Source organism: Vicugna pacos, chromosome 5, assembly GCF_048564905.1.
Source record: "Vicugna pacos chromosome 5, VicPac4, whole genome shotgun sequence".
In the NCBI taxonomy this organism is placed as follows: Eukaryota; Metazoa; Chordata; class Mammalia; order Artiodactyla; family Camelidae; genus Vicugna; species Vicugna pacos.
The window spans coordinates 8,193,371-8,207,075 of NC_132991.1; the positions used below are offsets into that span (position 1 = coordinate 8,193,371).

At 51.7% G+C, this 13,705-nt stretch overlaps 1 protein-coding gene across 9 annotated transcripts in view; it reads right to left on the reverse strand.

Moving 5' to 3' along the window:
- GLI2 (GLI family zinc finger 2) overlaps positions 1–13,705 on the reverse strand; it is a 245,751-nt gene that overhangs the window by 9,569 nt on the left and 222,477 nt on the right. For 8 of the 9 annotated variants that reach the window (XM_072960820.1, XM_072960813.1, XM_072960814.1 and 5 more), the window contains 5 exons: positions 13,376–13,577; positions 11,668–11,881; positions 10,750–10,866; positions 7,471–7,605; positions 3,386–3,535 (listed from right to left, as the gene is read on the reverse strand). In XM_072960820.1, the coding sequence (XP_072816921.1) occupies positions 3,386–3,535; positions 7,471–7,605; positions 10,750–10,866; positions 11,668–11,881; positions 13,376–13,577 (818 nt within the window). The remainder of the gene's footprint in view (positions 1–3,385; positions 3,536–7,470; positions 7,606–10,749; positions 10,867–11,667; positions 11,882–13,375; positions 13,578–13,705) is intronic. The other variant, XM_072960816.1, reaches the window with a different exon arrangement.

Genomic DNA, 13,705 nt, shown 5'->3' on the forward strand with positions numbered 1-13,705 from the left:
AGCCTCTGACGACATCCAGGCAAGTCTCATTCTGGGAACTTTCCAGTTCAAGCCTGACCATTTTTTAAAACCCAAATTGGGAACATTAGTATTGAGTGTCTTAGTCTGCTTGGTAAAATCAACAGCACGTTGTGAGACTCTTCTCGTAGGATTAAAAACTCTGTCAATATTATTTTAGTCTGTTCCCCAATGTCCCTCCCTCACTAGAACTTTTCTTTGCATTAATATTTGCTGAGAATAAAATCCAGAGTCCTCTGATTCCCTGAGTGAGCTGGTCACCTCACCCTCTCTCCGGCCACGATGCTCTCCTTTCTGGTCCTTGACCCCACTAAGTTCTTCCCGGTGAGGGGCCTTTCACACACTGTCTCCCCTGGCTGGAACCCTTCCCCTGCCCCCACTCCTCTGGCCCTGGCCTGGCCCCCTCCTTGTAGGCCATCTCCTTTGAAAGCAATTCTCTGATATTCTTCATTATAATACTACCCTTTTCCCTTTACACTCCCTAACACAATTTAGAATTATCTTAACCATTTTGTTGTCCAGCCCTTCCACTAGGATACAAGTTCCGTGAGAGCGTGGACCTTCTAGGCTTTATTCATTTGTGTTCCCAGTACTTAGTGCCTGATGAAAAGAAAACTGGGGGCACTCAAGAAACATTTTAGGAAAGGAAGAAAAGAGTGAGCAAGAGCGAGTGGCAGGGAGGGAGGGAGGGAGGACCATTGCAGGAGGGGCCTATTCCAAAGATACTGAAATTGCATCCAGTGTAGCTGTGAAAACTGGCCCCAGAATGGCATGTCAGCCCCAGCAAGAACCATCTCATTTTTCACATCCTCCCCTTATTCCTGACAAATCTGACCGAGCACACTTAGCTCCAATGCCTTTTATCTGTTTCTTGAACTTACAGCTCATATCAGAGGGCTCTAGTTGGCTAGCACTCAGGATGTTAAGAAAATAACTTGCTGCAAAGGACCCAGAAAAGCCAAAACAATCTTACAAAAGGGGGACAAATTTGGAGCACTGACAGTCTCCAGTTTCAAAACTCACTACAATACTACAGTCATCAAGACCGTGTGTGGTATTGACGTCAGGGCACACATAGTGATCAAGGGAAGAGAACTGAGAGTCCAGAAATATAGGAATCAACAGGTGGCCTCTGAAACACACCAAAATTCATATGGCTAATGGAAGAGAGTTCAGAAATAAACTCAGTTGGTTTTCAATAAGGGTCCAAGTCCATTCAATGGGGAAAAATAGTCTCTTCAACAAATGGGATGGGGACAACTGCATAACACATGTGAGAGAATGAAATTGGACCCTTACTGTACACCATACACAAAAATTAACTTAAAATGGACTAAAGACCTAAATGGAAGATGCTATCTTATTAAAAAAATATATATTTATATACTTATAGAAATAAAATGATGTATCTATCAACTGTAAAGCTCACAGAAGGAAACAAAGGGGTGAATCTTTGTGACCTTAGATTAGGCAGCTTTTTCTTAGATATGACACTGAAAGCACAAGCAATTAAAAAACGAGACATTGTGAAAAATTAAAAAACTTTTATGCTACAAAGGAACTATGAAGAAAATGAAAAGAAAACCTACAGAATGGGAGAAAACATGTGTAAACCATATCCAGTCAGGGTCTAGTAAAACTGCTACAATTCAACAACAGAAAGACAAATAATTCAATTTAAAAATGGGCAAAATATTTGAGTAGACATTTCTCCAAAGAAGATATACAAATAGCCAATGAGCACGTGAAAGGATGCTTGACGTCATCAGTCACTAGGGAAATGCTCATCAAAACCACAATGAGATGCAGACCCACACACACTAGGATGACAAGGTAATAGTCAAAAGGCAGGTAACAAGGTGTGGTGGTGAGGATGTGGAGAAATCAGAACCCACACACATAGCTGGTGGTCACGTAAAGTGATGTAGCCTTCTTGGAAAACAGTCTAGCAGGTCCTTAAAAAGTCGAAAATAGATTTACTATACGCCGACCAATTCCACTCCTAGATATATAAGTAAAAGAACTGAAAACATATATCCATACGAAACTGGTTCATGAATGTTCATAGCAACATTATTCACAGTAGTCAAAAAGTAAAAAAATGCCAATAGCCACCAACTGATGAATAGATTAAAAAAATGTGATCTGTCCAGAGTGGAAAATTATTGAGCCATACAAAGAAACGAAGTCCTTATCCGCGCTACAACATGGATGAACCTTGAAAACATGCTAAGTGAAGGGAGCCAGACACAAAGGCTACAACATGGTATGATTCCATCTTTATGAACTGTCAAGAACAGGCAAATTCCTAGAGACAAAAAGCAGGGTAGTGGTGGTCAGGGGATGCAGGGAAGGAAAGAAAGGGGAGTGATTGCTTTTGGGGACAGGGTTTCTTTTTGGCGGGATGAAAATATTCTCAAATTAGCTAGGGGTGAAGGTTGCACAGCTTTGTGAATACACTCAAAGTCACCCTTTTTGGAAAAGGGTGAACTTCATGGTATGTGAATTTTATCTCAGTTAAAAAAAAAAAAGCCTTGCCAAAAAAGGGGGTATATTTATTGAGTCCTGGACACCACTGATTAAATTGAAGACTGACTGATTTCGGAGACATAAAGTGAGAACAAAATGTTTGTCTCAGAATCAGTGAAATACTGGTCATTCACAAAAAGAAGTGCCCAGAGGCCTCTGTCACAGCCACAACAGTGCATCACAGGATCATCTCTCCTTTGAAAGAGGGAGCGGTTTCTGTGTGTTTAAAAAAAGGTTTCACAATAAATAAAAATAAATAAGTAAATAAATAAAAGAAAGAAAGAATGAAAGAATGAATAATTTTAAAGCGGTCTCACCAAATAAAGTCGAAAAGCCTGCTGACTCCTAAGGGAGATTGTCTAAAAGGTCTTATCTTTGAGTTAAGTTTTTCTTAAGAAACTCAACCAAAGTGAGTTTAACCCATCATTGCTCAATCGATGGGTCACCAGTGAAATTCCTCTCTGTGCAGGGGACAGACTGCAGGGTGCTACCAAGCCAGGCCCTCTGCCCAGGGTCACCCAGCTGAGTCAAGGTACAACTATGCTTTGGGGCTCCTGGTCATGCAGATACAACCACAGAGATCCCAGCACAGCACAGTTATCAAGATGAACACGCTTGAGGGAGACTACGTGGACGGTCTGGGGCAGCAGACAGAAGAGGGGCCTCCAGGACCCGAGACAGAGCAGACAGGATGACCCATCGGCAAGACCTGTCCCCATGGCTGTTCCACCAGGTTTGCCCGTGGTCAGCTGCATCCAACGTGATGCACATCACTTGGCTGACGGGCTGGCAATACAGACGCGGCCGTGAGGAGGGGCGGGGCCCCAGGACCACTCACCGTGCACTTGTGGGGTTTCTCGCCCGTGTGCCGGCGCATGTGCACCACCAGCATGTACTGCGCCTTGAAGGGCTTCTGCTCCCGCGTGCAGGCCTGCCAGCGGCACACAAATTCCTTCTTCTCCCCATGGATGTGTTCATTGTTGATGTGCTGCCGGGAAGAGGCCCACGGAGAGGGGTGAGCCCGGCCAACCACCCCTCCAGACCTGACCTGGTGTGTGCAGACACCACCGCACAGACCAGCATCCACGTGTCAGCCCAGGCCTCCTCACGAGCTATCCCGACATGCAGGTCTACTGTGTGCTACTTGTCTCCCCTGCATTTTCCAGTTAGCCACCAATGTGACCATCTGTTATGGTCAGAGCCAACCCGCTCATCTCCATCTGGGCTCCAGGCTCTGGTCTGTGGGACATCGGTGATTATGCTGATGCTTCCAGGCTGCAAACAGTAGGCACTCATTAACTGCAGTGAGGCACACATGCACACGGTGGGTGTATGAGAAGCCTCTCCCAAGCTTGCCCCTTTACTGCTCCAGAAATGTTTAAACACCATTTTCATTATAACAGAAATGTGAAGGCATCCTCGTCTCTGTTTCTGACAGTGTCCCATGAGATGGGTCCCCTTTTCACAAAAGCCCAGATTGCTCGAGTGGCCTGCCCAGGATGGAACTGGAGTCTGACCCTGACACTGTGCACTGTGGGATGCTAGGCCTGGGCCAGAATGGCCCAGGAGAGCAAGGTGGGACAGCCAGAGACATTGGACTGATCCTGCCCTGGCAGTGGGGGCTCTGCTCCTCCGTGCAGGCAGGGACATCTTGGGCACAGCTGGGAAGTGCACTGGCAGTAAGCCTGCCCTGGACGACTGGTCCTCCGACCCACTGCGGCCAGCGCTGTCCTGGGCCAGGAACACGGGGCTAACTTTTCTCTTTTTCTGTCTCCACACCCAGGCCTTCTGGCCTCTGCCCTGGGCCCATCACCTGTGTGCCCCCTGGGGCAGTCCCCTCTGTGATGGGGAGCCATGGGCCACCCATGTTTTCTATCCTGGGTAACAGAGCACACTGCCTTGAGTAGAATGTTCGGTTTTCAGTTGCTTTGATTATTTAACCAAAGGATGCAGCCCTCCCTGGAGCAGAGGTATTACTGCTTCTGAGCTTGGGTTGTGTTGAGATGCGTGTAGGGCCCCCAGGACTTTTACGTCTTAATCTTTTGAGTTGCTTATTTAACTGGGCAGTAGGAACAGGTAGCGTGAGTCAGTCACTCAGCTGAGTGAAGTATACTCGTCCCCTCCCACTGGGGCTTCTCTCTAAAGGTCAGCAGGGAGCCTCTTCGGGCCCCACCAAGAGCTCATCCATGTCCTGCTTGGAGCTCGGGTCCACAGGAGCTGGGAGGGTGGCAGTCAGGTCTCTGAGGTACTGTTCTCTGCCCTGCTCCAGCCCCATCCTCTTTCTCCTCTCAGTCCTGAGCTCCCTCCCCCAGCTTTCACTTCCTCCTACAACCTCTGGACCCGCACTGTCCCATATAGTGGCCTTTCTCCACTTGTGGCTCTTGAGCCCCTGAAACGTGGCTGGTCCCAACCAGGATGGGCTGCGAGTGTAAACCACACACCTGTTTCAAAAGACTGAGAATGAAAGAAAAAAGGATGCAAAAAAATCTCAGTAATTTTCTTTTACACTGATGGCATGTAGAAATGATATTTTAGCCAGGGAGGGTATAGCTCTGTGGTAGAGTGTGCTTAGCATACACGAGGTCCTGGGTTCAATCCCCAGGACCTCCATTAAAATAAGTAAATAAATAAATCTAATTACCCCTCAAAACCAAAAACCGAAACATAAAGAAATCCATCCCAAAAGAAAAAAATACAGTATTTTAGATATATTGGGTTAAACAAAATACGATTAACGTTACATTAATTTCACCTGTTTCCTTTTACTCTTTTTAAATGTTTTTCTAACTAGCATAACAGTACATGCATGGCTGGCATCTGTGGCTCGTGATGCCTTTCTCCTGGACAGCGCTGCTGTAGATTTTTGCAACCTACAAGGCTGTCCCAGAGCTGAGCATCTAGGCACTAGCAGCCCCTCACCCTGCAAGACAGAAAACTGCTGGGCCCTCAGGCTCTGGGTAACAGGCCACACTGCCGTGCATACAAATGCCGACAGCAGAGCAAGCAAAATCTACAGCACTTTGAACTTCCAGGGAAATCTTATCATATTAGCCTCACTTTCCATTTTGAAAGCTTTTCAAATGATAAAAATGCTTCCTGACAATGCCCTTCATTTTTTCTTATTGGTTTACTTAGCAACAAATTGTTAATAATTGACTGGGGGCTCCCGCTCGCGTGTGCGGCTGCGCCATCTATCTTCCCAGGGAGCAGAGAGACTGGGCAGAGCAGCCTGGCTTCCCTCTCACAGGAGCCTGCTCCTTTCAGGGCCAGGCGGAGGTGGTCACCTACAGCCACAGGGACAGCCCTGGGCTCAGCTGGAGCCCTTCTTACCACGTCCGGAGCTCTCTGTCTTTATCTGAGGAACTCCCTCCCTGTGCTCTGGGGCCAACCCACTCCCCGCTAAACACATCTTTTCCGTCCTCCCCTCCACCCTCTCCTGGCCAGGATGCTGTTCTCTTTCTTCTCTTTTAATCTAATCTGATTTATTTTACAACTCAGCTCCAGTGGTCCCTACTCCAGCTCAGACTTGTTTACCCAAAGAGGTGGTACAGGCTGAAAAATTATGTTCGAGTTCCAGAGGGATTAGATAAGACCCTGCTTTACAGGTCCTATGTCAGTGGTTATGGGTTTGTGGAGAATTCTAGTCTAGGGTGAGAATTTAGGGAGGAAAACCCCAGTGCAAAAGAAACCTATGGTATTTGAGAGCAAGCGGCATGACTGGAAGCAGGGGGAGTGGGCGGTGTCTTAAATGTTGATTTCACAGAGCTTCGGAGAAGGAGACCCCTTTGGGATGACTTCTGGATGTGAACAGCATGCGCACACATGCGTGTGTGTCCCTACTGTACCAAGCAACTGACCTGCTAGCTTAGTGTGGGTTCATCTTTATAGACACTCACTCACCAAGGAATGTGTGTTGGGGTTGGGGCGGGGGGCTTGTCCTTGAATTGAAGTTCTTTTCCAGATAGAGAAAGGAATCCTCAAGGCTGGCTTGGGGGACGGGGAAGAGGAGGCAGGAGGAGCTCCTGTGTATGAAGTGTTGCTCTCTGCTCAGTGCTTATGCTGGTATTACGTTCAACCTTCACCCCCCTATACGAGGTGGGCTTCACTTCCCTTTACAGGATAGAAAAATGGAGGCTCACAGGGGTTAAGTCACTTGTTCAGAGCCACTTGGCTAGCTGTGGTGGAGCCAGATTTGAAGCCAGGCGCCTCCAACCTTGAGCCCCTGTTCCTGCTTTTCCCACTGCAGAAGTGATCCAGCTGCTGCTATAGTGGCTGCTGGTGTAGAAGGTTTAGAGGCACACCCTGAAGGGCATACCCAGCTCCCATGACCTTGTCGGGTCTCCTGATCTGTCAGTACCCAGGCATTTTAAAGCAGCCCTCTCCTTGATTTAAGTGTAAACACCCAAATTCACCTGTGTACACTGGGTATGTGTGAATGGTCTCCAAGAGCAAATTACCAACTCCTTCCTCCAGGGGAGAAACCTCTTTCAGGTTTCAGGCTCAGGTTTGTTATTATCTTGTGGATGCTGGCTGACTTATGTAAACTTATTTCCCTCTTTGCATTGGATGCTAGGAAGCTCAGGTGGAAAAAAAGGTTTATATGTGAACTATAGCTCAGAGCACTTGGTTTTTAATACTAACTTCACTCTTGGCTTTATTTTATTTTTCCTTTTCTTCTAATTTTCTAATTTACCTATTATTTTTAATCTCTTGTACTACAAATGTATTTCTAAGCCCCCTTTTAGAAACAAATAGGGCATAGATAAATAATCCTGCCTCCTACTTGCACAGGATATGGCCCAGCCATCTCCTGGAGCCTCTTGCTCCAGCCCCTTCTCTCTAGCAGAGAGCCTGGAAGGCTCAAGACTCCGTACGGCCGGGGCTCCGCCCCCAGCGGGCAGGCCCTGCTTCTCCGAGGCTTACATGCACCAGCTGCTCCTGGGTGTCATACTCCTTAGTGCAGTCTTCCCAGTGGCAATTGGTCTCGTAGATGACCACCTCGGCCTCCTGCTTACAGTCGTCTCTGTCCAGGTCTTCCTTGAGGTCAGCCAGCTGCTCCTGGAGGGGGCAGAGCACATCCACGTGAGCCATGTCTAGCCACCTGGCCCGAGGAAAGGTCACTATCAGCCCCATGAACTCTATGCCAAGGACCATGCACTGGTCTACGTGTGGACATGCACATGCACACATACTTGTGCACGCGTGCACACACAAGCACGCACACACATACGCCCTCGTGAGTTCTCTCCTCAGCCGGTTCCCGCCCAGTGCTCTTCCGGTCACATGGCTATCCTGGTGCCCCTCCCTCCTCTCTAACACTGGCTTGTCATCACCCAGGTGTCTTGTAACATCCTGGGTCAACAGACATGGCAAGGAGAACAGGAGAAAGGAGCCCCCGGTAACTTTCGCTTATCTGGGTTGGTTTCTTCTGGGGAGAGCCGGGGCGGGCCCCCCAGGCTCAAGGGTGGGGTATTTTTATTTATAGTGTGGATAGGGTCTACTCCTGCTTGGAGGCAGGAGAAAACAGCGTCGGCCTGACCTTATCCCTGCATTGTCCCCTCCTCCCAGGGGCACACGCGCGCCTGGATTGTTCACACCCGGGACAGTGCCTAGGACTGCAAATCACTCTGTGGAGTGAAGGCACTCGGCATACTCTCCCAGCATCAGTCTTCCCTGTGACAGCCCTAAAATGTGGGCGTTTGTATTACTGTATCACAGCTGGGCAAACTGACATTCCAGGAGAGGCTGACTGGCTCCCTCCAGAACTCAGGGAGTTTGTGGCCACCTAGATCTGGACTCACGTCTCCCAGCCACGATGGGGCCAATTGGTGCCTTTCTTAGGAAAGGCCCCTGAGATGGGCCTTCCACTGATCACAGGCCCCCAAAATTCTTTTCAAAGAGGACAAGGGTTTTTACTATCAAACCAGCAACGGTCTGAGAGTAAACTCCACAGGACTGCCCCACCCCAGCAGATGCTAACACACAGCTGGCCAGGGCAGCCTCCAAGCATGGGACAGGCTGGGTGGTACCAGGAGTGGGGCAAGGGGGAGAGGGACAGACAAGCAGGCTGGGAGGAAGGCCCAGCAAGGACCTCCAGAATACATCAAGGACCCCCCAGTGTCCCCCTGGGCAGGCTTGGAGCAAAGTCAGGCAAAGAGGCAGATGTTACAGCGACTTGCTTTACTTTCAAACTATTTCCAAAATGGCAGGAATGTTCTTTCTTTCAAAAGCGTCTCCGGGGAAAGCATGTATAGCTCAGGCTAAGGGGGTCACCCCTCCCCGGTGTTAGGAGCCCCGCCCCGCAGACTCCTGAGACTCGAAGGAACAGGGGCCGCAGCTCTTACATCAGCCTCCCCCCTCCCAGGGCTGAGTCTGTTTCAAGGAGCACAGAAACCGGCCTCATGACTCCCCGCGGCCAGCACAGATTCACACCCCTGGGCGGCTTTCCACTGGAGCTGCAAAGGGCTCCTCCGGGGGCCGGGTTCTGGTTGCTTCTCAGAGTACCTTTCAATGAACGTGCGAGTTCTGGACAGGCAAACAATGACACGCTGTGCAGTTAAGTCCTCGGGCAGCACCGGTACACATGAAAAGGAGGGGCAGGAACACCTCTGCCCCAGATCTTTAGCAACGGGAGGGCTGTGGGGTAGGGACCTCCTAATGGCCTCTCTGCACTTGCAGAAAAACCAGAAACAGATTCCACAAACTGCACGCCCTGCTTATTTCGGAGAAGACGTGAAGAAGCTGCGGGCGGAGGACGGCGCAGGCGCAGTGGGTGTGCCTGGGCCTCCGGATCCAGGGGAGTAGCATCCTCACCCCCAAGTGTGAGGGCTTAAGCAGAGAGGGGATTCATTATGTGGCATTTCCTGTCAAGAGAAGGCAAGCCCTTCCACTTTGCAAAGGAGTCAGGGAGCAAGGGAGTCAAATCACTGAATCAGGACACTGAGTGACACAGTGACAACCTCCTCGTGATAAAAGACTTTCCACTGACAGGGAGCCAAGCCGGGCAGGAAGGAGGACTCTGTGCAGCAGCCCCCTTCTACCTGCCCACTGAGTTGAGGGGGCGGGGCAGGGGGCTCCCAGGTGTTCAGCGCCCCTTAGCCCTGTCCTCGCTGCTCCAGCAGGCTTATCTCCCCTGGATGTGCGCTGGCCTCATCAATTTCAATGGCCCCCGATGATGGCCGGCCGCGTGGCAATCATGCATCATGCGGAGATGTTTGGGTGTCAGTAGGGGGAGAATTTGTCACTAACCCCTGTGTTTGCCTGACAATAACAGAACCCAGTATTTCATGAAAATTAAGCGCCCAGAGCATACCCAACGGTTTATAGGTTTGATAAAGGATGGTCCAGCAGACGAGGAGATGGGGACAAGAGGCCCCAAGGACCCTTGGTGTCATAGCTGGTGATTCTGTAGTCACAGATGGAGATCAGGCCACCGTGAGAGGCCTGCCCCAGAGGTCAGCACACACCCTGCCCCCTTCCCACGACAGGCCTCTGCTTTAAGAATTGGGACTATGTGTCTGCCTGCTGGCTTGGAGTGTTGGAATAAGTGGCAGGATCTCCAGAGAGACCTGCAAAAGGGTCTCAGCCCCGCAACAGACTCGTTCTGAGCCATGGGCTGTTCTGATCCTCAGCTTCCAGCCAGGAATTGTCCCCCCTTCCCTCCCAAGCACTGAGACACTGCCTCCCTCAAATGTGCCCTGAGTCATTAGCAAATACTATCTTACAGCTACCAAGCACCAGGCCCTGTACAAACCCTGGGGACGTAGGGCCAAATCAGGTACCTCTCCCAAAGTGCCACCTTTCCAAAGCTTGCTGTGCAGTCCTGGAGACAGATGGAGCGACCCGGACACTGGGGTGGGGCATGGAGCTCCAGGGAGAGTGAGCACTTGACAGGAGCCTGAGCCATTCAGGGGATGCGAGCAACTCAGTTTGCCTGTGGTTCGGGCTGCGTGAGGGTGAGGTTCAGGAGGGAGAGATGGTTGCAACCCACACATTCTTTCTTTCCTGTATTATTTTATTCAGCAGGTGTTTGATGAACGTCTGGTATAAGGGGGGGTCCTCAGAGCTCACTGTGTGTTCACCCTGCTCTCTCTGGTTCCCTCAGTCACTCATTCATTCAGGGAGCCATTGGTCACTACTTGAGTCACAGCCTCAAGTCAGCTGACTCCAGGCTGAGGACCACGAGGACGGCCAGCAGGTTACCTGTGTCAGGGTCAACGGGGAGGCTGGCCGCAAGCCCTCAGCCTCCGTCTTGACCTTGCTGCGCTTGTGAATGACGATGGGGTTGACAGTGCTGCTCACGGCTGACTCACTGCTCTGCTGTGGGAGAGGGAAGCACAGGAGAGCCCATCACACGAGGGCAGGTGAAGATACCCCAAATTCTGTTTGGGCTTGACCTCTGGGATCCTCCCCACAGAGACCGTCTGGGCCAGCACTGGTGTTCGCAGTTTAGGAAACTGAGTCCTTCCAGCTTGGTCCAGGGGCAAGGCCAGGAGAGAGCCCGGGGCTGGGCTTATCAGCATCTCTTCCCCGCCATGCAGCCCCCACCTCCACGGGAATGGAACAGAGATCCTCTCTTGGAGGAATGCTGGGGACCCTCACTCCTGACCCAGTGGCCTCAACTTCTCAGCTCTCCGGGACAGGGGTGGCTCTGGGTCTGAGGACAACAGGGCCGGGCCAGCTCAGAGAGCAGGAGAACAGGCCTGGTTCCTCAGGACAAGAGGGTTAGAGCTGTGGCATCAGGTGGTGTGACAAAAGCCAACAGCCACAGTCTAGGGGCAGGTGCTAGGTGTCCGCTTGGAGCCCTGGGATGGTGAGGGAGGTCATTCTGGAAGAGGGCTGTGAATTTTGGGGTTTCTCCATCTACTCATTACGTTTATTGGAAAGGTGACAATGGGCACTTGCCCACAGTGAGAGTGGTGTTAGGACCCAGCCCAGGTCTCCTGACCTGGCATCCAGCCCAAAGTCCTTTACATGGCCTCTGCCCAGAGGCACCCCAACCAGCTAGATTTGTGCCCAGATTCCTGCCACAAGTTTCTGGCATGAGATGGCAATGATCGGCCTTCACTGGGCCCAGATGCGTATCTGGTGGCCCACCCACTGCTCCCTGCACCCACCTACCTGGTTGGCATCGCTCAGACAGTTGCTGTTGCTACTGAGCTGGGTGGGCATGGCATTGATGGAGGCGAGGGCCATGGGCTGCTGGGCCAGGAAGGTGGGTGAGGGCTGGATCAGGGGTGGTGTGTGTCCAAAAGCGGAGCCCAGGCCCCTCTGCTGGCTCAGGATCTGCTGGTAGGCCACGGGGTTGATGGGGTGGGGGAAGGTGAAGGCTGGGCTGCAAAGAATAGCAGACAAGGTAATGGAGTGGAGGTGCGGGTAGGGGTGAGGGCAGGGCTCTGTTAGGCTAATGCTTCTTGGGCAGACAGGGCCCTGCCCGGGGATAAGGATGGGCATATTGCCGATTCCACCATCATCGTGGCTTTACCTCACTCAAGCACCAGCTGTGGCTCCCCACTGCCTGCCATCTCAGGTGTCACCTTCTGGGCTGAGTCCCCAGGCCCTACCCCAGGATACAGCCTTTGCCCCTGGTAGGTTGGTCCCCAGGACATGCCAGACTCCATCTCAGTCCCATATCCTGGCCTTTCCTTGTTCTGATGCCTGAGTACACCCTGGCATCACGGCTCCCCCTCTGAAGCCCGTTTTAATGCCCCCCCACCCCATTTAGGAAGTGTGCCCCGAGCCCTCCAGCTCACACTCTCCTCTCTCTTCTTTAACTCCTCTTGCACTTCTGAGTTCAATCAAGCCACCCGTAGATGAGCCACTCTTTCCAGATCTGAGGGATCTGAGGCAAAAAGGTGCTCTCTGAAGATGTCCTCCTTGGCTTCCTCCTTGCTCTCTCTCCGCTCACTCCCTCTAGGCGCGGGGCGGGAAGAGCGGCTGCCAAGCTGTGACAACGCTCAAGAAGCTGAGTAGAGAGGCTCCCGTGAAGAGAAACTAAAGCTTGTGCCCACGGCCCTGCGGGTGCGCCGTTCTGGAAATAGATGCCCAGGTCCAGCCACGTCTTCAGGTGACCACAGCCCTGGCCAACATCTCGATGGCAGCCTCTGAGAGACCCGCCGCTAAGCCAGTCTCACGTTCCCAGCCCTCAGAGATGGCGGGAGATAGAATGCGCTGACTGCCGTTTTAAACTGCAAGTTCTGGAGTCACTTGTTATGTAGCAAAAGATAACAGAGATAAAAGGTAACTTCTTGTCTCCGGGCCCTAGAGCTGAGTGGTCCCCTCCCGGCCTATCTCAGGAGGGCCAAGGGAAGGCGGAGTTCCGGTCAAGTTGGTTGGGCTCTGCGTCCTTTGCACAATCAAGGGCTGCACGGAGGGGACAAGGTGGACGGTGTTGATGAGCTTTGGGTGTGCTGTGCAGTGACCAAGGTGGGAGGCCTCTGCCAGCCCAGAGACATTCAGGCCTAAGTCAGTGTCACCTCTCTAGTGGCCCCAGTGCTTGTCAGTGACACTTGCTGAAATATGAGGAAAGTGGCCTTTGATTTCAGGATGGAGTCTTTCAGGACAGGGCTGGTAAGGGTGACTTATCACATCAGAAATCATTTGGTGGATGAATGAGTAACGGGCACATGAAGACATACTCCAGTGCTGGCGCATTCCAATGTCATCACTACTGGGTGTGAATTCACGAAATGGTCACAAGTAGGCTGATGTTTACAAGTACAACAAGTCCTGTTTCTCCCCTGGTTGCCAGCGCAGACCCTCCCCGCTGGACCCCAGCCCAGCGTCCATTCTCGGTACCCCCTGCCCCCAACTTGCAGGCCTGGCTCACCTGAGGGCACCGGCCGACAGGTGCCCGTAGGAGCCGCTGGCGGCCGAGCTGCTGCGCGAGTTGTTGATGTAGGCCACCAGCGAGTTGGGCGAGGTTCGGATCATGCGCTGCAGGTCGAGGCTGGCGTCCGAGAGCGGGGAGATGGACAGCGCCCGCTTGCGGCTCAGGCGGGGTGTCACCCGGGGGCTGGAGAAACGTGACACTGCAGGAAAGCCAAGCCAAAACAGGTCAGCGTTACCCTGTTCGGAGATGGGGACACGCTGGGAGAGGGAGACTTGGTGGGGTGGGGACAGGAAAAGCCTGGGAGTACGGTCTGATGGGAACTGTAGC